At 36.1% G+C, this 24,286-nt stretch overlaps 1 protein-coding gene across 2 annotated transcripts in view; it reads right to left on the bottom strand.

The window, feature by feature from the left end:
- The window catches only part of ACACA (acetyl-CoA carboxylase alpha), a 195,855-nt gene that overhangs the window by 146,458 nt on the left and 25,111 nt on the right, over positions 1-24,286 (bottom strand). For both annotated transcript variants that reach the window (XM_072422398.1, XM_072422391.1), the window contains exons 8-21: positions 23,856-23,962; positions 22,190-22,300; positions 20,001-20,210; positions 18,330-18,500; positions 14,692-14,853; positions 13,137-13,300; positions 10,860-11,010; positions 9,301-9,404; positions 8,640-8,721; positions 7,976-8,121; positions 6,815-6,965; positions 3,833-3,967; positions 1,510-1,656; positions 251-439 (exon numbers count right to left, since the gene is read on the bottom strand). In XM_072422398.1, coding sequence (XP_072278499.1) covers positions 251-439; positions 1,510-1,656; positions 3,833-3,967; positions 6,815-6,965; positions 7,976-8,121; positions 8,640-8,721; positions 9,301-9,404; positions 10,860-11,010; positions 13,137-13,300; positions 14,692-14,853; positions 18,330-18,500; positions 20,001-20,210; positions 22,190-22,300; positions 23,856-23,962 — 2,030 coding nt within the window. The remainder of the gene's footprint in view (positions 1-250; positions 440-1,509; positions 1,657-3,832; positions 3,968-6,814; positions 6,966-7,975; positions 8,122-8,639; positions 8,722-9,300; positions 9,405-10,859; positions 11,011-13,136; positions 13,301-14,691; positions 14,854-18,329; positions 18,501-20,000; positions 20,211-22,189; positions 22,301-23,855; positions 23,963-24,286) is intronic.

Genomic DNA, 24,286 nt, shown 5'->3' on the forward strand with positions numbered 1-24,286 from the left:
TGGCTCCAATTGGTTGTTTTTCTATCCACATTAATATGTAAGACAAGATAGGCATTTATGGATTATAAATAATATCTGTGAAAAGTAGATGGAGGTTTTAATCATATCAAATTCCACTAACTTGTCTGTGACCATTAAAGTGATAAGCACAGCACTGTGCCACAAGTAGATGTGTATTGGGAAATACAAAATTCTTTTCATATCCCTTTTTATATTTTACATACGGTTTGATTTTTACATAAACTTTTACCTGTTGGCTTGGAAACTGGCACAACACTGAAGTAATGTTGCTAGCATATTGTGCCATTTCTTTTTTGATCGCTTTTTCTACATTTGGTGGAATACGTCCAGATACGCTGGTCATAATGTCCTGAAGCTCCAGTAAAGGAAGAGATGGATCCCTGAGGGTTTTCATCAGTCGCTCCACCCAGTCTTTTAGCTGCAAAAAATTATTATTTTTAAAGCAATGTAGCATAGTGAGAAATGTAAGGCTGTGTTTGGAGGTGCTTTCAAGATAAAAGATAAAGGGAGTTGGAGCCTGAGGCCAGGTGGCTGAGGGAGAAAGTCAGTGTGTAGCATGTATCCTGGGAGAGCCCAGACAGTCTCCCGAAGTTTGGGTCTGTGGGAGTGTCAGAAAGAGCCACTAAAAGGGCAAATCCCAGATATTTTCTGTGCATGCTTTGTAGTCAATAAAAGTGGCATGTCTTGAAATATGAATTACAGTCTAGACTACCTCTGCGCAAGCCTCGAGTGCATTTAATACTAATGCCCTCCGGCAAGCCTTACTACTTGTTAGGATTAAAACAAACCTGCAGGGTGAATGCTAACTACTGTACAAAGTTGAATGTGTACTCTTTTAAATTTCCAAAATATAGTTAATACTTTGTAACCAATCCCATGACCCTGCTGGACAGCAGCCTACCCTTGTAGGTGACCACTCTATTCTCCGCTGCAGTTAAGCAATATTGGTCACCAACCTATACCCACCCACTTCATAGATTGTAAGCTCTTTCGGGCAGGGACTTCTCCTACTCCTCCTGAGTCACTATCTGTGTCAGTCTGTCATTTGCAACACCTATTTAATGTACAGCGCTGCGTAATATGTTGATCCTATACAAATACTGTTCATTAATAATAATATTGATAATAATAATTATAATATACAGAAGAGACATCACTATGCATAGGATGGTATAGCTTTGCTTTTTATCCTGTTAAACATTTTGGAATAAAAAAATTGTGTAATGCAGTGAAACCTGATTCATGCTACTGGTCAATTTCTGATCAATAAAGAGATAATTTTTTTTTAAAGAAAACTACTTCTACAGAATGGACAAGGCCTAAACAAACGACATTTTGAGCTTTTTCACATTACATTTTTTGTATCACATCTGGTAACATATTACCTTCAAATAGTTGTTCGGCAAAATTTTTTAATGGTAAATTTTGCTATACAAAACATACAAAATATATTTTCCCCCCACCAGAAAAAAAAATAAATAAATTTACCTTGGTGCTGAAGTAAGGTTCTGGAAGACAGTATCCATTCATTACATTCACCAGGTTATCTAGAACATAGTGAAATACACGATGTAGCTTTTCTCCCTGCAGCACAGTGCTGTGTATCTGTGGTAAAGTTCCTGTGTGAAGTTCAGCCTACAAATAAATATAACCAATGAAATGATAACTTATCATGATACTTACAGAATTAATAAATAAATACTGTATAGAGGCAGTCATCAAATCTAAATCTTTATGCTCAGCTCTTAAAGTGCAACTTCAGGTTTAACTTTTTTCAAATGAATTTGTAAACAACTTTCGCTGGGTGTAAATGTGAATTGATTAGAGCAGACCTATGCACACTATTATACAACAAAATATGCAAACAGAGACTTCAAGCAATGTAGGGTTTGATTTCACAAAAAAGGTGTTTACAATCACCAACTGTAAACTTGTAAAAAAAAAAAAAAGGGAGAAACATAAGCATACGGTCACAACAGAACAAGTGCTACAAAAGCATTGAGCATTATTTTGTTGTGATTGTGTGCTTATGCTTCTCACTTTTTATACATTAATGACATCATTACTATCCTTTTTATTTCCCTATTCTTAGTCGTTCACAGAATACATAGCATTCTGTCAACGGCTAAGAGCTGAGGTTAGGAAAAAATACAACGCTACAGAAGTGAATCAAAACCACAGCTTATTGAAAGTTACCAATAGTATAATTTGTAGATGTACTATGATACAAGGCTAAAGCTATTCATTCTAAAGCAATCCCTAACCGAGCATCCCCACTGGAACATTTCCTCCCAGCATTTGAACCTCTGTCAACTCTAAAACTTTGTATTCAGATGAGAGTTCTATAAAGTCTAAATCCACACAGCAAGTACAGTTAGGTCCATAAATATTTGGACAGAGACAACTTTTTACTAATTTTGGTTCTGTACATTACCAATTATTTTAAATTTACCAACTCAGATGCAGTTGAACTGCAAACTATAAGCTTTAATTTAGTGGGTTGAACAAAAAGATTGCATAAAAATGTGAGGAACTAAAGCGTTTTTTTTTTTGTTTTTTTTACACAATCACTTAATTTCAGGGGCTCAAAAGTAATTGGACAAATTAAAAAGCTGAAAATAAAATGTTCATTTCTAATCCTTGGTTGAAAACCCTTTGCTGGCAAAGACAGTCTGTAGTCTTGAACTCCTGGACATCACCAGATGCTGGGTTGCCTCCTTTTTATTGATCTGCCAGGTCTTTTCTGCAGCGGCTTTCAGTTGCTGTTTGTTTGTGGGCCTTTCTGTCCAAAGTTTAGTCTTCAACAAGTGAAATGCATGCTCAATTGGGTTCAGATCAGGTGACTGGCTTGGCAATTCCACGTCTTCTCCATACTTTTTTCTTGCCATCATTCTGGTAACGGTTGATATTGGTTTCACCTGTCCAAAGAATCTTTTTCCAGAATTGTGCTGGCTTTTTTTAGATGTTTTTTTTTCTTTTTAGCAAAGTCCTATCTAGCCTTTTAATTCTTGAGGCTTATGAGTGGCTTGCACCTTGCAGTGAACCCTCGTTATTTACTTTCATGCAGTCTTCTCTTTATGGTAGACTTGGATATCAATACGCCTACTTCCTGGAGAGTGTTGTTCACTTGGTTGGCTGTTGTGAAGGAGTTTCTCTTCACCAAGGAAGTGATTCTGCGATCATCCACCACTGTTGTCTTTCGTGGATGTCCAGGTCTTTTGGCATTGCTGAGTTCACCGGTGCTTTGTTTAATTTTCATGATGTACCAAACTGTAGATTTTGCCACTCCTAACATTTGTAGCAATTTCTCAGATGGGTTTTTTCTGTTTTTGCAGCCTAAGGATGGCTTGTTTCACCTGCATGGAGAGCTCCTTTGACTGCATGTTGTCTGTTCACAGCAAAATCTTCCACATACAAGCAGCCACCCTCCCCCTCAAATCAACTCCAGGCCTTTTAGCTGCTTAATTGATAATGGCATAATGAAGGAATTGCCCACACCAGCCCATGAAATAGCCTTTGAGTCTATTGCACAATTACTTTTGAGCCCCTGAAACAAAGTGATTGTGTTAAAATAAAGGCTTTAGTTCCTCCTTTTTTTAAACAATCTTTTTGTTCAACCCACTGAATTAAAGCTGAATGTCTTCAGTTCAACTGCATCTGAGTTGTTTCATTTAAAATTAATTGTGGTAATGTACAGAACCTAAATTAGAAAAAAGTTGTCTCTGTCCAAAAATGTATGGACCTAACTGTAAAAAACGTACCAGCACAAAATTATAAAACAAAAGCTTTTGCTTTTATTTCGTTGATCTACCTGTTGCACTCTGCTGGGGTCATCTAGCTGAAGTTTTGCAATTACACATCCAGGCTCCAAGACAGCACCTGGACGCTTTACATAGTGTATACATCCTGATTCCATGGCTGTCAAGGTCATCACCATCTTCATAACCTGCAAAAAAATTTATTACTTGTATGTAAATACATATATGTATATGTGAATATATATATATACTGTAAATAATTTACCAGTTCATTCCACAGATCCATGGTTAAAAATACAAAATGTAATTTGAGATCATGTTCAATACATATGTTCATATTCATCTCAAAAGAATGCTAAACTATGCACAGCAAATGATCCAAAATCATTTTCCATTTTTTTGAGTGGCCCACTGTGTCCTTGGGAAAATGTTGAGATTTGGCCCACTGATTACAGAAAAAGTAAAAATGAAATGAAGGAATGCAGAATGTTCCCCCTAAATTCTAGCGGACTGGAGGTAAGGAATCCGAGAAGAAGCACCAATAAAACATACTGAAAAACTATGAAAGATTTACGCATACTGTCATGGTTTGACAAAACAAAGTAACAAGGACTGACCAAAGCCAGGGTCTCCCAGTGAGAGGGGAGAAGAAGGTTTAGCTAACACCACAAACGTTATGTTTGGTGCACATTTAGCATGTGGTAAAGCAATGTAATAATATATGCAATTAAAGCACTCTAATAGAATATAGAAATGCATTGCAGTGGGTTTTTCACTGCAGGCATCTTGGGCCAGAATGGGGGTGCATAATGGTTTCTATTTATTAATTGCAAACGCTATATTTTTAAAGACAGTGGGGGGCTTAAAGGAAAGCAGCCCTTACATTTGCATAGAATGTCAGCTATATGTCTATGCACCCTCATTCATTACAGTTAAGTGTTGAACATTCTGCAGAGAAATTCTGTTTCCCAGTGAACATTAATACATTGGTGTGAACTGAAGCCATGGGGCATAGGACAAATTGCCAATTTAGTACATTGGGACTGCATTAGACAACAGACCAATGCTGCTGATGGTAATGTGCCCTTTAATGGGGCTGCTAACCGCTTATCACTAGACTTTTTGAGCCCGAGACATCCTGTAAACTGAGACATTACAGTGAACATAATTATTTGATGGCTTTACAGTGGGATGAGACCACAATTTAACAAATTTAGCAAACAGAAACAAGTCTGGGAGGTGTCTGGGAAGAGCTGTCTGTGTTTTCATAGAGAGTTTGTAAAGGTGCCCAGAGACCTTCACAAACTAGGTAGATTCCAGTGCTTGGTCTGACCTGAGCTGGACAGCATTCTGTGACTTTTTTTAGCAGAAACAGGTATGAAAAGCATCTTAAACGGAACCCAGTGTCACTTTCAGGCTATTCTCACAATGTCTAGACCAGAATGGTACATGACTCTCCTAGTTCATTAATTATTGCCAATCCAGTCAGCTGTAAACGAAAAGACTATAAATGACTAATATATAATTGCAAATATTATTTCAATTCTTGTTCTTATGTCATTTAAAATACAGAAAGTGAGCCCTTTTTCTTCAGACAACCATAGTACAAAAAGAGCACATTGAACCACTTTCTCAAACTGGTAACCCTATGGTTACTTGTTTCAGACAGTATGATTGCAAAGATTAAAGTATTATGACTTGTCAAGCAGAAAATCTATTTCCTACATCTCTCACCTGAACAAGCAACATAAGATCTGTTGCATTGCTTCATTAAACTGTTTTACAATAAAATTAGGCTTAAAAAAAAAATAAAAAAGGGGTGTAATATCTATTGAGTTTTCAGGAAATGAAAGTGAGCCATGTAGAGGTAATGTGTAAAACTTTGTACACTTTGGATATCTTTGGCAAGTTAAAAATGTTTTGAAGTAAATATCACTTTTCAATGTATTTCCATTTTTTGCGGACATTTAGAATTAAAAGTCCACAGTAAGAAAAAAGTGATAGACAGTTCTGTAAAAATGTGCGAAGAACTATGATTAGAATACAGTGCCCTTTATATGCTTATGAGAAATTTGTTTTTGGATAAAAAATGGAGCTGAAGATATGCCTAATGTATCATATATTTTGAATATGATACAATCATTCTTCCATAAGAATTCCAAAAGAAAGTATAGGCACAAATTCTGATATAGAATATACATTAAATACTTAGAAATGAAAAAAAAAAAACACCATTAAAAAATAAAACAAACTGGTTAATAAAGATTATGGAATATAAAAATAATAACAGTGAATAGTTATTGTTAATACAGCCCTTAGGTATTTATATTTTTTACATTTAGTAAGGTGTACAGGCTAGGATTGGAAGGTAAAGTTTAGAGGACAGGTTAAAATGTTGCAAATAGGGTATTATTTTAAGATTTAAATAATGATTAAAGAGAAATCATTTAAAAAGTGATCACACACATAAGTAAAATTTTAAGAGATGGAATCTGGAAAGCTGCATCAAAAACTGGGTCCTTATAGTTCGTAGAAGCTCCATCGACAAGTTCACTAAACCATAATTCTGGTTTCCATCCACCTTAATGGTTTAGTTGTTCCCACCTAGCATGGGGTATTACCACATGGAGTATTGCTTAAGTCTTCATATGTAAAACAGTTTAAAAATTGAAGAGGGGAAAGCAAATATCTTTTATATTGGCCACAGCAGTTGTTCAGAAGAGCTCAAAAATTAATCCATTAGCTCAAAAAATCCATTAGACTGTTTATATCACGATTATCTACCTAAAAATAAAGTATTAGTTTTGAGTGTAAGGGTTAGGTAGATTATTTTAGGATGGTTAAGTATTCATGTGCACATACTCATTTCTTCCCTCTCTGTTCTTTAAGTGATGCTTTAAACACATTCTGAATAAACTTACATATCGAGACTTACACTTGGTTGATTCCAAAAAGGTACTTCGCATACAATAAAATTACACACAAAATAATAAATATGTTTAAGAATTGCATTGCAATTGCATTTTCTGTGATACCTCTATCTCTGCATAACACTGTCCAGCAAACACATGGCCACCATCTTCTACCACATACTGTATAAGCTTGCCGGCTGAAGGAGAGCGCAGGATTGAGGGGTCATTCTCTTTCTCAAAGACACATGTTTTATTTCCAATGGTAATGCGATATCTGTTTGAAAAAAAAAACAAAAAAAAACACACCTTTGAGAGACCATATGGTTGATTATATATATTAATATATATACACACACACACACACACACACATTTAATTGGTTGATTTAGCTTTCATTACAGCATGCATTGGTGGTATTGATTTGATAAGTTTACATTCATTTTTCACCAATATTTTGCATTGTTGATGGGAGAGTCGGTACATTGTGTGAAGTCTCTTCCAGCATATCCCAAAGATTTTCAATGGAGTTAAGGTATGGACTCTGTAGTGACCAATCTATGTAAAAATAATGTTTCATGCTCCTTTAACAACTCTTTGACAATCTGAGCCTAATAGATCCAGTCACTGTCATCTTAGAACATGCCTGTGCTGTCAGCAAAGAAAGAAATCCAGCGATCAAAAAACCCCAGTATATTCTTCATTATATATTGAACGGGCCAGGTAAAACAGGCCGCGGTTCCTAGGGGAAGTGGGCCGAACAACCCGCCTACTCTACCATTGCAGGCTCAGATCTGCGATGGGAGAGTGGGCGGAATTATGTCATCATGTTGTCACGTTCAGTGGCATCATGATGGCAAAATCCCGCCCACTCTCCCAACAGCCCGGCCCCTCTGCCAAATTTTAGATTAGATTGTGGCCCCTGAATGATGCAGAGGAGACAGGACACCTTCACCGCATCCAAGGGACAATGGACGGGGCCATGTACCGTCAAATCCTGGGTGAGCACCTCCCTTCCCTCAGCCAGGGCATTGAAAATGGGTCGTGGATGGGTATTCCAGCATGACAATGACCCAAAAAACACGGCCAAGGCAACAAAGAAGTGGCTCAAGAAGAAGCATTTGAAGCTCCTGGAGTGGCCCAGCCAGCCCAAAGGTTTAGGCTTCTAGTCTCCTTTCTCTCATATTTTCTTTGTTTTGTTTTTTTCACAAAAAACAAATGTGGGAATTTCAAATTGATTGTTATCAAATACAGACAGGTGCACAAAACAGGCGTATTGAAGGTTACCTATCAATTTCTTCTTTAATATATGTAGTGTAGCTGCTGCCATCATAAGACAAAAGCAGGCCTCCATCGCTCAGCCTGTGAACATCCACTTCCACATACGAGCTGTTCATTATCACTACATAGGAATTTGGAGACTGACGTGTAACCTGAATGCAATATATAACATTTCATGAGCATTTCAAACTTCAGTGTCCATTACATTTAAAAGTCATCTGACAACAAAAATGATCTGAAAACAGAATATTAGACACAGCAGCAGCATCACAGAACAGAAACCTAGAAGAGTGAGAGTGGAAAAAGACAAAAGTTGTCCGCAAAGTTTCAGTGAACCTTTTTGTTTTTTGAAGTATAACCATTTGCAAGTTTCACTATATTTCAAATTGATTGACCATTACATTTTCCATTTGAAACACTGTGTGTTATATCAGATGAATAAACAGAGGGTTGACTACATAAACTGCAGGCAAATCATACATGTGTCTATAGTTGAAAGACAAACTGCACTCTGTTCTTGTTTACACTGCCTCCCCCCAATAAACTGTAATACTAATAACCTTTACATGAGGACATTGGGTATACATTGTACTAATATCAGAATATAAGTGGTAGAAAAGGAACAAATATGACATGTTTTCGACAGTAAATGTTCATACAATACAATTACCTTGAGAACATATTTCTTCCCCTCATAAATGAGTTCTACATCTACTGTATTTAACAATGTGTGTGCTGGTAACACTTGTCCTCTGAAATGAAAAAAAATGTATATTACTACAGAAGTGGAATAGAATTGAATAAAAAAATCTATTAACATAGTAGAGTAAAATAAAATAAATAAAACAGTCACCAACATAAGTCCGAATTTTAAATGGTTAATATAATTTATTAATAATAGTTTTGTTGCATATTTAAAGAGAATGGTTTTCAACAGTATATTTAAAAACTCTATAATATAAAAGTATACCATTACAATATACTAAGCTAGTGACAGGCACAAGTCCACTGCTGGAGATATGTTTTCACCATAAGCACCATGGCTTGCAAATTTTCACTTCTGACTTAAAAAAAATGGCACAAACACCTGCTGCAGCTTCCCACTTTGTAACTTTCCACAAAGTTTGCAATGCTGCAGTTTAATCATTGGGGAGAAAAGCTTTAGGAAATGCTTCCTCCTGCTGCAACATAATGATAAGGTCCTCTCCACCTAGTCACTGAATAGAATTTAGGGGAGGCCAAAAGGTGCAGCCTTCCTAAAACGTGACACTGTTGCCATATATTGTGAATTTCCTCATAAGGACTTATTGAAAATTCTCCCTAACTCTTACCTTTCCAATGAGTGCAAGAAATTTGAGACGCTGTTCCTGAGGCTCATATCAGCGACATGTAATGCTCCACAAACAACTCCCAGCATAGTGTCTGGTCGCTCAGCCTGGCAGATTGGAAGTAATAAAGTTAAAAACTATAGCATATAGCAATGCTAAATACACTTAAATTAATATTATATAAGTATTGTGTGTTACCATCAAATCCAATAAGACAAAAGAAAATTATACATATGCACACTGTGAATTACTTTTGAAATGTCTGGCAGTAGGAGGCTTTTTTGAGCCATTTTGAAATTTTAAAAATGTCTGTCTACTCGTGTAAATTCCTCTTGTATGGTCATCTTGACAAAGGGGTATTCAACTATAGTACATGTCAAAACAAAAAATATTCAGCACATCTGTGCAATACAAACACATTTCCCTTCATTTGTCTCTTTAAAGAAAAGAAAGGACAAAAAAAAAAAACTAATTGATCCTGCCTAAGATCCAGTAAGCTCCTAAATTCTGTCTCATGTGGCGTTGCCGTTCTTCCCTGCTGGTCTATTTTGCACCACTCCCTGCTCATCGGCATAACATAACTGAAAGTTGGTCTAAAATCCAGCAGGGGAGAACTTCTGCTGTCAAAAGTCAATGCTCATAGGGGCCTAGTTATCAAAAGAAATCAATCAGATAAAAAAAAAAAAATAACAAAAAAGGATTGCCAATTTTTTAATACATAAATACTATACATTATGCTATATTGTAAAAACTTAAATGAAGTACTGACCACATTTTCAGCCTTATCTTGGCCATGGACATTGTGGCTAAAATGTTTTGAAACAAATACCTTTGATTTCCATAGAATCTATCTGATCAAAATAAGTGTTGATAAGGCTGGGTAAGTCTGGTGGTGTACAACAAGTTTTCTCCTTGATGAAAAGTATTATGCTTTTCAGCTGATTGTCACATTCTTGTCTTGATATATCATATTTTAACCTAATTTATTGCTGTATATACATACAGTCCAACTACATTACAGGTAGCCACTAAGGATAGTTCACATTAGAAACTTTAATTTCCAGTAAAGTCATTGCCACATTATTACTTGAATCTGCTGCAATTTTCCTAAAGGACTCAAACATAATTAATTTTTTGCAATATGGGATCCAGGATCCTGGGATCATGGCGTACTGCTTTTTAGTGCACAGACTTGGAAGTAAAACTGGAGGTACCCCTGGCATTGGAAACTTCGCCTACCCTTTTCAAAGCTATTTTGTAAAGGCTTTAACCTAAACAAATTACAAATAGTTTCTTTTTTAATTACAGCACTGAAGCTGTTCTTACTAACTTTGCCACTAGGTTAGACAAAGTAAATAGTAAGACAAACATCAATTTGTTCAAAACAGAGAAAAGCAAATATCTGCAAAAATATTTGCCAATATCTGTACATAGTACTAGGTATAGTTCACCTGGAAGGTATTTTTTGTTATCCTTAAAAATGAATGAATGAATGGACTGACCTAGGCAATTTAGTTGTTGTTCATATATCAACTATAGTTATCATTTCGTTATAAAGTTACCTGCACTTTTTCTGATATCAGCCTGTCCAGCCATCCAGTGTCTATGCGATTTTGCTGGAAACTTTCAGTCTCAAGAAGCTTTATCAAATATTCCACAGTTGTTCGAAAATCTCCACGAATAGACAACTCTTTTAATGCAACAACCATGTTACTAGAGAAAAAAAAAGAGTAAGTGTAGTAGAAAGTCTAAATTGGAATTGGTAAAATGGTTGCACATCAGAACCACATGCTACTTTGACACATTATTCATAGAGTTGTCCATTGATTTAAAAATTCGGGGAAGCAGTACTGAGATTTGTAAATGAAACCAGGAATCAAAACATTTCAGATGGATCCTGTTCTGTGTTTATTTGGATATTGTGAACAGGTACCTCACCATGGCCACACAGGTAAAACATAAGGGATGGATTACCATATGTTTATTGGTAGCCAGGAGGGTTATTCTGAAGGAATGGATTAACCCAGTAGCGCCTTCTGTGCAAGGAGTAATTACAGAATTGAAAACAGTCTTTAACAAAGAAACAATCGAAGCAGAAAGTGCGGAGGATAAGCAAATCACCCACTATTTTCAGATATGGTGTAAGTTTATAAAAAAGGTAATCAGTGTGCATGAAAAAAATGCACATCTATGACCGATTTAAATATTCCACTTGGGGTGTTACACATGGTTTGTCTTAACATAACTTTATTTATCTTCTACGGAAGTAATTAATATGACCGTTAAGGGTTTTGGATGTTGTTTGTAAAATCAGTTTACGGCAAGTTCTGGGCTTTAGGCTTTGGTTTTCCCCTGGTTTGTTTTTGTCTTTATATATAGCATACCTTCAGAGTTACATAACTATTAATGTGATTACTGTTCTTTTAAAACAGGATTAACTGAATTGTGATGTCATTTCTGTATATTTAATTGCTGATGTATGCCATGTCTGTTGTAATGTTTTGTAAAAATAATAAAAATTATATTATAAAAAAAAAGGTTCCACATCTATTTGTACCTACATATTTTTATAACATTTAACCAATTTGATATACATATAGTCACAGTCTGGATGTGTCAGTCATATGTACAGTCTGGATTAAGCCTCTGTTTTTTAATACACATTCAAACAAATTCACAGATATTTTTCGAATTGTCACACCCACCAACCCAAGCATAACTCCAAAAAGACATTTGGAATAGTTGAAGGGAAAAAGTACAGCACAGGTAAAATGAAATCCAATTGAAAGTTTTATTACCAGAATATAGTATAAGACATCATCCAACACATTTCAGGGGCTAAAGTGTTTCCCTTCAAGGGATTGATTTCGAATCACAATCATTGGACTAGGAAATACAGATGGCTAAGTGACTAGAACTTTTGCCTCTGCAGTGCTGGATCCTAGGTTCAAAACCTAGCCAGAAGACTATTTTCATGGAGTCTGAATGGTTTCCTCTGGGAACTCCAGGTTCCCCTCCACCTTAGGTTGATCTGGCTCCACCAGAAATTGTCCTTGGTACATTTGCAAAATGTGGGCATGAACTGGAAGTGTGATACACCAATAAAATACATTAATAAAATAATGAAAAGAATGGAATAAAGCAATTCTTTTAAATTAATATGTATCAGCAAATATTAGACATTTATGAGAAAGGAAACATTGTATGCATTGTGGCTTTTTTAAAAATATTGTGCATTAAAGAAAGCCTTATCTGTAATTGCACATTTACTTTTAAATGGCAAGAAATTATTCTTGACTAAATAAGGTTATTTATTAAACGTGTATATAAAGCCAAAACCTTTTCTACATTTTAGTTAGGGAAAAGTTTAAACTACTAAACCATTTTCAGCTATTTTGTGACACCATGTCCCAACAAAAAGATTGCATTTTACTTCATGTTCTATAGACTTAACAGGAATTGAGTAGATATGTTTTTCAATGTGAATAAAATCCCTCTTAGAGGGATGTCAAAAAAACAAATGTCCATATCTGACGACTTGCCCCCTATTTCTGTTCTATAGGTAACTCAAAGATTTGGATTTAACCTGACTTTCATTTTCGATAACACTGGTGATCAGACAATATTTTAAGGAACCCTGGTATGATTGACAACACCTGTGCCTGGTACTAATCCAAAAGCCTCAGAAACAAGACAATTCCTTTAAACCTGGATAGGTAAAATAAAGGGGAGGCACATCAGTGGACATAAAAAGATGAGAGAAATTTTGGCTCTGGCAATGCATTTTCAGACTGGCCAAAATACAATACAATGAAAAAATAAATAAATAAATCACTTACGAAATTGCCTCTTCTCGGTTTTCTCCCCAGGAAAAGCAATGACCGAACTGAGAATCAGCAAATTCATGAAGACCTCCTGCTGCAGCAACACTAAAGTAACCCCACACATTCTTGTTGCTACGGAAATTCAGTTCTTGGACAGTTCCAGAGCTTGGTTTAAAACCCTACAGATTAACAAAATAATATTTTGTAATATAACAGCAAACAATGGCATAATAGCCATGTTAATAAATGCCAGGGCTAGAAATCAGTTTAGGAAGCTACATTGTGAAAATACTTAGGTCGGGTTTGGGCCAAGCTCTTGTTACTATCTTGAATGTTTTAAGCTCCAATTCAGGAACAGTTAAAAAACATGAATATCAACAAAACCAGCAGGCAAAATAATACGTGAGGTGGACAACTATATAGTAAAAAGCACCTGAAAATTACAGCCACACAACTAGTAGGCAGTGGTCGCTGAATGAGCTTACATGCAAACATTTCATGTGTGAGCAGAGCCTACCTTTAAATATAGCTTTATGCTATGTTAGGCATTTTAGAGTTTGCACTTCTGACCACAACATTATTACAACACAGATATTCCTACAATGGAATAGCATAAATATGTTTCCATTAGGAATATTAAAGAATCAAACAAAGAACAGAAATTTATTTTACAATAAACCCACTCAGTTGCTGCTAATCAAAAGAACATTTTATACAGCATGATAAAGATTTAGAAATACAAAAAAAGACTTTTGGCACTGCAACAATCTACCATTTGATTTGTTGCTATTGTTTACAATTGATATCCAGCACCTTCTAGGTGCGTCAAAACAAAAAGTTTGCAGTTTGTTATGGTTACATTTCAGCCACAGCCTATGTTGGAAAGCCTGTCTTCTGCAAAGAAGGACCCTTGCTCTAGAAGGAAGCAGTGATCTCAGTGGCTCCTCCTACTGAACCAGAGCAATTCAATCAGCAGGGAGTGGGAGTTTTTTTAATTGAATAATTATAGGTCAGACTTGGTAGGGGGTTGTGCATGAGACCACTGCTTCCGCTCATATTAAAAGGATCCTACAAGGTTCTAGCCAAAATCAACTAAAGGGCCTTAAAGTGGGGTAAAAAAAACCTGTTTTGAGCTTTTATTATAAATCAGCAAGTAAGCACAGAATACTTGCCAATTATGGCACCCACTTACTTTCTTTGTCCCCTACAGTGATGTTTGGCTCTGAATCCTGCCTTTTTGAAGGCTCTAAACGACATGGTGGAAGAACATAAACCAACCAGGAGTATGGGGAGGGGGGATTTTTTTTTTTTTTGGCAAGAGATCTACATGTCTCTTCCGCCAAAAAATCTGCCTCCTGGTGACTTTTGTTCATGTAAGTTTATTTCCACTTTAAGAATCAGAGTTCATTACATAATAAGGCCAATATTGTTTATTATCAAAATGCACAAAATAATTTCATGATTGTCGTTTACAAAACATTTTTGACAAATCCAAGGGAATATGTTTGTAGTGTTTGCTAGAAAGCTCATGATTTTCTACTCTAGTTCCTGGTAAAACTAGTATATTTACCTCATCTGGATTTTCACTAGTGATACGAGCAGCAATGACATGTCCTCTTGGGCAAGGAGCATTTAGAGAGTTATCAAAGTCAATTGGTGTATCTCCCCATGCTGGAACACCATACAACATTCGAATATCCTTTATTCTGTGAAGAGGAATTCCCATGGCAATCTGTGGGAAAAATGGTTACCACAAAACAATTATTTCACATAAAACTAATCTAAATGTTAATAACAAATATGTGGTAAAACAGAACAATTATTATTGTTATACAGTGATGCCTTTGGTGAGTTTATGACCTTTTATATTGTGCTTTTTACTATTTTTTATAAAACGTATCTTTAAATTGTGGGCAGCATCCGGAACGAATTGATTTTCTATAGAAACCTATGGGAAATCACATTTCAGCTAACAAATGTAATTCTGGAATGAATTATCTTTGTTAGCCGAGGTATCACTGTATGGTATTTATATAGTGCCAACATAATATGCAGTGCTGTACAATAAATATGGGTAGCAAATGACAGACAGGTTCAAACAAAGACACAGAAGCGGGAGAAGACCCTGCCTGAAAGAGCTTACAATATAAGATGAAGGGGAAATAGGAGGGGAGATATAGGTTGGTGAATGAGTGGTGAGGGTTTAAAAGACAGAAAAAGATGGGTAGGGAAGTTTGAAAAAACGTTTTAAATGTACGGAAAGTAAGAACAAGTCCAATGGGACTAGGAAGACCATTCCAGAGAGTCAGCACAGCCCTAGAAAAGTCTTGGAGCTGTGGATGAGATGAGGTTATGTAGTGAGGAAGTCATTAAGTTGTTATTTTCTGCCTGCATGTTCTTTATTTTTCTTACCAAGAACTGGTATAGATAATAGACATTGGTCTCTATGGGTGCCACTTTCCTTTCTTTTGATGCTGTATCAAATAGGTGCACAAAAGCTGTGATAGATATCATCTGAAAATCTCCTTACTTACAGTCTTAGTGACAATGTCACCAGAACAAATAGTCCACAACAAAAACCCAAAAGAGGTTCTATTGCTTCCTCACTCACATCCTCCTGCAAAATTGTCAAAAGAAAATAAAGCATTTAGGCATAAACCAAAAATGTACATTCCTAAATTTCTATTTTGTGGTTTGATGACATCCCCATACCCAATTACTATTAGATTCAGGTCTCATTCATGCAAGTTCAGACCCGTGGAAGGATGAGTGTTCCTGCAGAACTATTTCTTTAAGAACCAACTCCTAAAATATTTAACATCGAGTTCAATAGCAATAACTGCACTGAAACCTCACCGACAGCCTAAACATAGTATACTATACCAGAATAAAACACTATAAAATATATTTATGGTAGGAGGCTAAATCTGAAGTAATTCCAGGCAAAAAGAAAACGGTAAGCAAATGACCTTACATATTACTATACCAGACAACACCGATAAGCACAATTTATGTATTTAACCATCAACTGGCAATGAACAATGCTAGAATTTTAAAATATTTGTGTTTTTCACAGTGCCATTTATGCAGCAGGATGCTATAAATCTTACACAATGTATACAATTAAAAAAACAGTTTCTGCATTCAAATCCTTTGAAAGATTCTCTGACAATAGTATGAGGCTACTATTCATCTACATTATAACAACAGGTACACACCTAGGCCATTAAAGTAACTCAGGATTATCTCTTAAAGTAGAAAAACTGGTAAAGCAACACATGACATCACACGGCTAAATTAACCATCACATCATTTAAAGTATCACCCACATAAATATATCCTAATACCTTATGCACAGTAAAGGGAAAGCAATCACTGACAAAGAGGATTTTTCTTTTAAGCTCGTAAAGAAATTTTCTATTTCTCAGAAATTGTGGAACACAATTCTTGAGCTATATGCCTCCCCTACAGGTTAATCACCAGTCAACCACAACATGTCAATAAGTTTATGGCCAGAAACTAAATGACACCAGCAATAAAATAGCACTTTCAACTATTGCATAATGCCCGTGGGCCAGTCATAGTGAGACCCACACACTAAAATATTACTTATTCCTAGCTGTCTTGCTGATTATTTGACTACAAAATTTCAGTAATCGACAAGCATTCTTGAAATGAAGTGAGAGTAAAGATATCATTTCTTAGTTGCATACAGATCAGGGTCTTTTGTAGCTAAAGCCATCAACATTTACCAAAGGACGGTGGACCCCAACCGTTTTTTAGGGATGTTGTTTTCCCAGAAATCTGTCCAGGACCAGCAACAATTGGTGGTGCACTAAGACATCCACGCTTCACAGACAGAAGTAAGCAACCATAATCATCAAGGTTTATTAATGCTGTCTTTGCCGACACCAATTATTATTATTATTGTTATTATTAATAAACAGGATTTATAGGGCGCCAAAATATTACGCAGCGCTGTACATTAAATAGGGGTTGCAAATGACAGACAAATATAAACAGAGAAACGGGAGGAGGAGAGGACCTTGCCCCAAAGAGCTTACAACCTAGGAGGTGGGGGAAGTAACACACAATAGAAGGGGAGATGTAGTGGTGGGAAGTAGTGAGGGGTTCAAAAGACAGAAAAAGATGGGTAGGCAAGTTTAAAAAAATGGATTTTGAGTGCACTCCTAAATGAGCAGAAGGTAGGAGCAACAATGTAAGGAAGTTTGTTTCCCCTTGTCACAAATATAAAAAAAACACACTTTGGCAATAAAAGCATACTGGCAGTGAGTGGGGTGGTTATTGGAAAGAAAGCTCCAACATATTTATTGTCAGTGTGAAGCAAAAATTCTACCTTATTATATATGTAGTCATCTGGAAGCCCAATGCAAAGGGGCTCTACTCCACTACCCACTAATAAGGAAGCAGCGTTACTCCTTACATACTCGTACCTTTTCTGTTTTATATGCTATGTTGCATGTCATAGCCTACTGACTGCTGCACACAATCAGCTAGGTTGTATTTTACATACACCTAATAAGTGAACCTTTATATAAGTGAAAAGTATATGTTCGGAGCTGTATGTGAATTCTGACAGCTACATTTTTATTTTACATAATTCAGACCAGATTGTACTATGACAGAAGTGACATACGTCTGGTCACTGACGTGAAACATATGTTGTATGTTTCATCCATATATCTCATTACAGGTTCTCTAAGAAGAATGTATTGGTTCTGATTGCTGACCACCTTCATAAAATAGTTTCTGCCTAACTTCCATGCTTATTTAATAGAGTCAACTTTTTGAGTTTTTGACTTTGTACAAAAATGCAGCAATTAAAAAAAAAAGTATTTAACTGAATTCTTCATCTAAATACGTTTCCAATTTTTTGGCCAGGCAACTATTAATTGCAGAATAAATCCAAGTACGCCTTTTTTCTAATTATAAAGTACTATGCGGTTTTCATTTTGGACCTCCAATAGTGCACTAGAGAGGACTATTTCAATGACTTCAATAGAAATTTAAAAAGGAAGAGCTTTTTTTGCTATTGAAAGTAAAGCCCAGAAGGCATCCCACTTTGTAATGTGAGTTCCTATTAAATCTGGAAAATAAACCCTGTGATATAGCCTTCCAACAACAGGTATGGCTTGCATTTGCAAAAGTATTTCATCTGGAATAAACAAGTAGAGAAGAGATTGGTACCTGAAGCTGTGCAGCTGGGAGATTGACATCAGCCACCATTTCTGTGCAGGGGTGTTCCACTTGCAAGCGGGGGTTAAGCTCCAAAAAGTAGAAGCTACCATCCTGACTGTAAAGATACTCAACTGTCCCAGCACTTACATATCCCACCATTTTAGCGAGTTTTACAGCACACTAAAAGAACAAAAAAAGGAGTTCGACATGATTGGTTAATAATGAAGAAAAAAGTATTTTTATATCTTTGACTAATTCAATAAAGCAGTAAATGCTTCTATACTAGTATGTTACCAACATGCCAACCTCAGCCATTGTGCGTTAGCAAAATACAAGGTAAATTATCTGCAGGTTTTTCAATTTAAAGCGTATTCTTTTTTTACATTTTTTCCTGAAGTGTATATCATTATAAAATTTTAAAAACTGCACAAAGGAGTATTAATTTTGTATGAAAAGCTCATATGTGACTTTTTTAATGCAGGTGGCCCTTCCCAGTGAAAAAGTATTGTCAGAGGGAATAAGGATTTACAAGTTAGAAGATTAGTCTGTCAAAGTCATTTCCCATTCTGTGTCACCCTTCTCTAGGGTACACAGGATCCCCAAAGAACATGGAAGTCTAAACCAATTTTTTCTTTGCTCCTACACCACACCCCCTTTTTCTTAAACTAAACACATAAAAGTAGCAATGTCAGGGAACTTATATATGGTTACCATATGTGGATGAATTGGCACATATCATTGTTTACAAGAGAGTTTGATGATAAGATCCTAGATATATGCTTTGCAATCAAACAGTATAGTAACAAAAATGGCCTCTGGACATATTAGTGAGGCCACTAGCAAAAAGAAGAATTTCTACATTTCATTCTGTCTCCCAAGCCACACCTTTACCAATGTGTTCTGTTTTTTAGGAAAATAAACCACTAAGCAAAACTAAAAAAGATTATTAATCAAATTACTTTAAAAAATATGTGTTAGTATTAATATCCATCATTTGCAGAGATGTTTAGAGCAATTGGCAGCAACAATAGTGATGTAAAATTGTTCCTTTTTAAAAAATAAATAGAATTGAATACCTGTTAAGTGTCTTTTTTCAGTAGGACCCAAGCCACAATAATACTTTCCTTTCCTGACCCCTGAACCTGCTAGCACATAGCCTTGAAAAAAAATTGTGCTGCTCTGAGGTACATGAGCAATATATAGCTACAGCTAGATGATCCCCAATAAAGTCTAAGAACAATTTGTGAAAGAGAGGGTGAAATGATCATACCAGCAGGTTTTAACTGCATAAAATGAAACACAGCTGCCGTGAAGAAGTCCACATAACCCAATACTGCAAGGCAAATTTACTAACCACTTGGCCACCATACTGCTTACGACAGAATAATAATATATTTACACATGTGATTACTGTGCTCAGGTAACTTTTACTAAATAATTTTTTTTTTATAATTTGTATAAACCCAGCTATAATTTGCTGGAGGGTAAGAGGGCAACACAGCACTTTTTTATCCTATTTTTTCCACCAATAATTTTAATGAAACTGCACTAAAACAAGGGTATGACAGAATGTCTGGTTACAAAAAATCTAGATTTTTTTTGTTAAGTTAGTAGTTTTAGGTTTAATGACTAGTTGAACCCCACAAAATTATAATAATTATACACAACATGCAGTCTCACCTGTTCCATCTGCTCAAACACTGAAACGGTAGCAATTGATGTTGGTGCCTCTTCAATAATTTTCTGGTGACGGCGCTGAACAGAGCAGTCACGGCCAAAGAGTGAAATGGCATTTCCATATTGATCAGCAAGAATTTGTACTTCCAGGTGGCGTGACTGCTTGGCCAATCTCATTACAAAAATGGGAGAACCAGGAACTTCTGTTTGGACCTTTCAAAGATAACCAAGTGTAAAAATGATCAATTTTCTGAAAAAATATACCACTGACAAAGTGACAATTTTTAAATATATTCCTAACTTTTAAGGTTTAGATATGGCTATCAAGGCTATGTTAATATCCGTTCACAAGGACTTTGAAAAAAGGCTGAATGTGAACCCATAAATTCCCGATATTGAGTACATCCAAATTCAAATAGACTTTTTACCAGTGGTGTAGGTGTACAGTTAGGTCCATTAACACTTGGACAGAGACAACTTTTTTCCAATTTTGGTTCTGTACATTACCACAATAAATTTTAAATGAAACAACTCAGATGCAGTTGAACTGCAGACTTTCAGCTTTAATTCAGTGGGTTTAACAAAATGATGCATAAAAATGTGAGGAACTAAAGCCTATTTTAACACTATCACTTCATTTCAGGGGCTCAAAAGTAATTGCACAATTGACTCAAAGGCTATTTCAAGGGATAGTGTGGGCAATTCCTTCATTATGTCATTATCAATTAAGCACACAAAAGGCCTGGAGTTGATTTGAGGGGGAGGATGACCGTTTGTATGTATGTGGAAGATTTTGCGATGAACAGACAACATGCGGTCAAAAGAGCTCTCCATGCAGGTGAAACAAGCCATCCTTAAGCTGCAAAAAACATTTGGACAGAGAAAACCTTTTTTCTAATTTTGGTTCTGCACATTACCAAATAATTTTAAATTTAACAACTCAGATGCAGTTGAACTGCCAACTTTCAGCTTAAATTCAGTGGGTTGAACAAAAAGATTGCATAAAAATGTGAGAAACTAAAGCCTATTTTAACACTATCACTTTATTTCAGGGGCAAAAGTAATTGGACAAATTACAAAGCTGAAAATAAAATGTTCATTACTAATACTTGGTTGAAAACCCTTTGCTGACAATGACAGCATGTAGTCTTGAACTCATGGACATCATCAGATGCTGGGTTTCCTCCTTTTTAATGCTCTGCCAGGCCTTTACTGCAGCAGCTTTCAGTTGCTATTTGTTTGTGGGCCTTTCTGTCCGAAGTTTAGTCTTCAACAAGTGAAATGCATGCTCAATTGGGTTCAGATCAGGTGACTGACTTGGCCATTCAAGAATATTCCACTTCTTTGCTTTAATAAACTCCTGGGTTGTTTTGGGTCATTGTCTATCTGTATCATGAAACACATCCCAATCAATTTGACTGCATTTAGCTGGATTTGAGCAGACAGTATGTCCCTGAACACCTCAGAATTCATTCGGCTGCTTCTGTCCTGTGTCACATCATTAAACACTAGTGTCCCAGTGCCACTGGCAGCCATGCACGTCCAAGCCATCACACTGCCTCCGCTATGTTTTTACAGATGATGTGGTATGCTTTGGGGATCATGAGCTGTTCCACGCCTTCTACATACTTTTTTCTTGCCAACATTCTGGTAAAGGTTGATCTTGGTTTCATCTGTCCAAAGAATGTTTTTCCAGAACTGTGCTGGCTTTTTAAGATGTTTTTGAGCAAAGTCCTATCTAGCCTTTCTATTCTTGAGGCTTATGAGTGGCAGTGCACCCTCTGTATTTACTTTCATGCAGTCTTCTCTTTATGGTAGACTTGGATATCGATACGCCTACTTCCTGAGTGTTTTTTACCAGAGTTCTGTGTTCAGAGACATACTGTCTGCTCAAATCCAGCTAAATGCAGTCAAATTGATTGGGAACCGTTTCATAATACAGATGGACAATGACCCATAACGTACAGCCAAAGCAACCCAGGAATTTTATTAAAGCAAAGAAGTGGAATATTCTTGAATGGCCAAGTCAGTCACCTGATCTGAACCCAATTGAGCAAGCATTTCACTTGTTGAAGACTAAACTTCGGACAGAAAGGCCCACAAACAAAGCAAGCAATTTGCCAATGATATCAAACCTCAAAGCCAAAAGAATACAATGCATATTTTGTAATAAAAGAAATGAAAAACTTTACCTGGCGAAATAGGTTGGAAAAATCTTCTGGACTGTTCACTTTGCGAATACCTTTTCCTCCCCCACCTTCAGATGCTTTTATCATTACAGGATATCCCACTTGCTCAGCAGCCTTTAAAAAACACAAATGTAACCAGCGTTAAAGCCTATGTGTGCTGGGCTTAAACACAGTGTGCATGTGAAATCTTTATAGGAAAATGAGAAAAAAAAAAAACACAACACATTTCTGCTCACTAATAACTTCACCTGTTCTGAAATTATAGAGATAGAGAAACCTTGTTTAATAGGGAAACCGTTGCTTTTTTTTCCACATTTCTGGCGCAAATATTTTTAAATGACTTTATTGGTCTAAACATAGACAAATAAAATGCATTTAGAGGTCCACCTACATTATGCAATATATATATACTGCTGATTTCAGAAAGCCAGGACACCAGAATAAATTGCTATATATAAAAGTTAGTAACAGTCAAAAATGATTTGAAAATATAGTGACATTATGATGTTTTGTCACCATGACTATATAATAATAGGGGCATTCTTAGTATGTGCAGAACTCCCACTAAAAAAGCAGTTTTATGCATATAGATTACCTGCTTTATCCTGAAGCACTAAAGATTTTCTTTAATTATAATACTGGAACAGATCTCAACCACTGACCCTTCTACTTAGCATTCAGAAGTAGAAGAAAGTGCAAGCCATTTGCCAGTTTGAACAGAACAGAAGCAGGTAGAATTTTGCAATAACAAAGAAAATATTTGCAATGTGTATGACTGGCATGGAGACCAGTTAAAACAGCAGAAATACTAAAACAAAAAGTCTCTAAAATGTCAAAACCCTCTTCAGAGCTACCATAAATATGCAATGGCAATCTCCAGTAGGAGGGAAAATAAAATATTTTATCGTTCTTTGTTTGTTGCCACTATAAAATAGAAAGGACTTACCAGAGGAAAATAGGAAGTATACATTAAAGAGTTAGCTGGTAAAGAGATTGGATGTATTGTAAACCTAAAAAACTCTTCAATACTAAAATGTACTATTCCCCCACTTTCATGATCCTTTCCAACGACTAAGGACTGCACAACACATGAACGAGTGTTGTATATACAGCACGTTCTGCTCCATGGAGAGGGGAGGGGGAGAACGACAAAGCGGCACCCTGCTCTGCGCTCTCCCCCTTCCCTTGCGTTATGATCATTTGTCGTCCATCGTCGATCTGCCAGAACGGTCGTTCGTACGATGGACAACGGGAGCTGTACAAACGTCAGATTCGATATGAAGCATTGGCCGTGTGTACGTAGCTTTAGCCAACAAGGTATATAGATGGGAGAGAAAATTTTTCCCAAATATAGATGTTGGCTACCTGTTTTTGCCCCATCATCGCTCAAAATCACTTACTAGGCTATTTTCCAAATTTTATAAATCAGGAAGTATATTGTACTACACAACAAGCATTGTGTGCGTTCAGGCTAGAAATCTGGTCCTGACTATAAATAACCCAAATATATTTAGTTTGTGTTATATATGACACAGTGTGCAGATACAGAAAAAGTAACAATACAAGTAGACATGACTAATACACATTCAAAAGGTAGTTTTACTCACATTAATTAATTTTTTTTTTTTTTTAGATTATTAAAAAAAACAAGTTTTTGAAATGAACCTACCTTCAATCCATCATCCACATCCTTTACATAGCCCTTTCCATAAATCTCTGGTGGCACACTTAATATACGCTTTTTGAGATCACTCTCCTGCCATTCCACTTTTAAGCCTAAACATCAGAGAAAGCATAATTTATTTTCTGAAAGCGAGAGGATAAAACACATTTTGTGGCCAATGGGACACAGTATGAAAGAAATATACAAGCTAAAGTATATGAACCACTATATTACTTTAAAAAGTCTACATGTGGAACGGGAATTAGGTTATGCTGTTTGGACTCAGTAATGTCCTAGCATATGCTTTATTGGAATAATAAATCCATTGAAGAAGAAAAACATTTCTCAAGACAAGCACCACCTATTTCTGCATATAAGCCATTGATTTTTGTGTGGTGTCAGGAGAGGCTTCAAGGCCATTTCCCCTATTGATGGTG

Source organism: Pyxicephalus adspersus, chromosome 1 (assembly GCF_032062135.1).
Source record: "Pyxicephalus adspersus chromosome 1, UCB_Pads_2.0, whole genome shotgun sequence".
Lineage (NCBI taxonomy): Eukaryota > Metazoa > Chordata > Amphibia > Anura > Pyxicephalidae > Pyxicephalus > Pyxicephalus adspersus.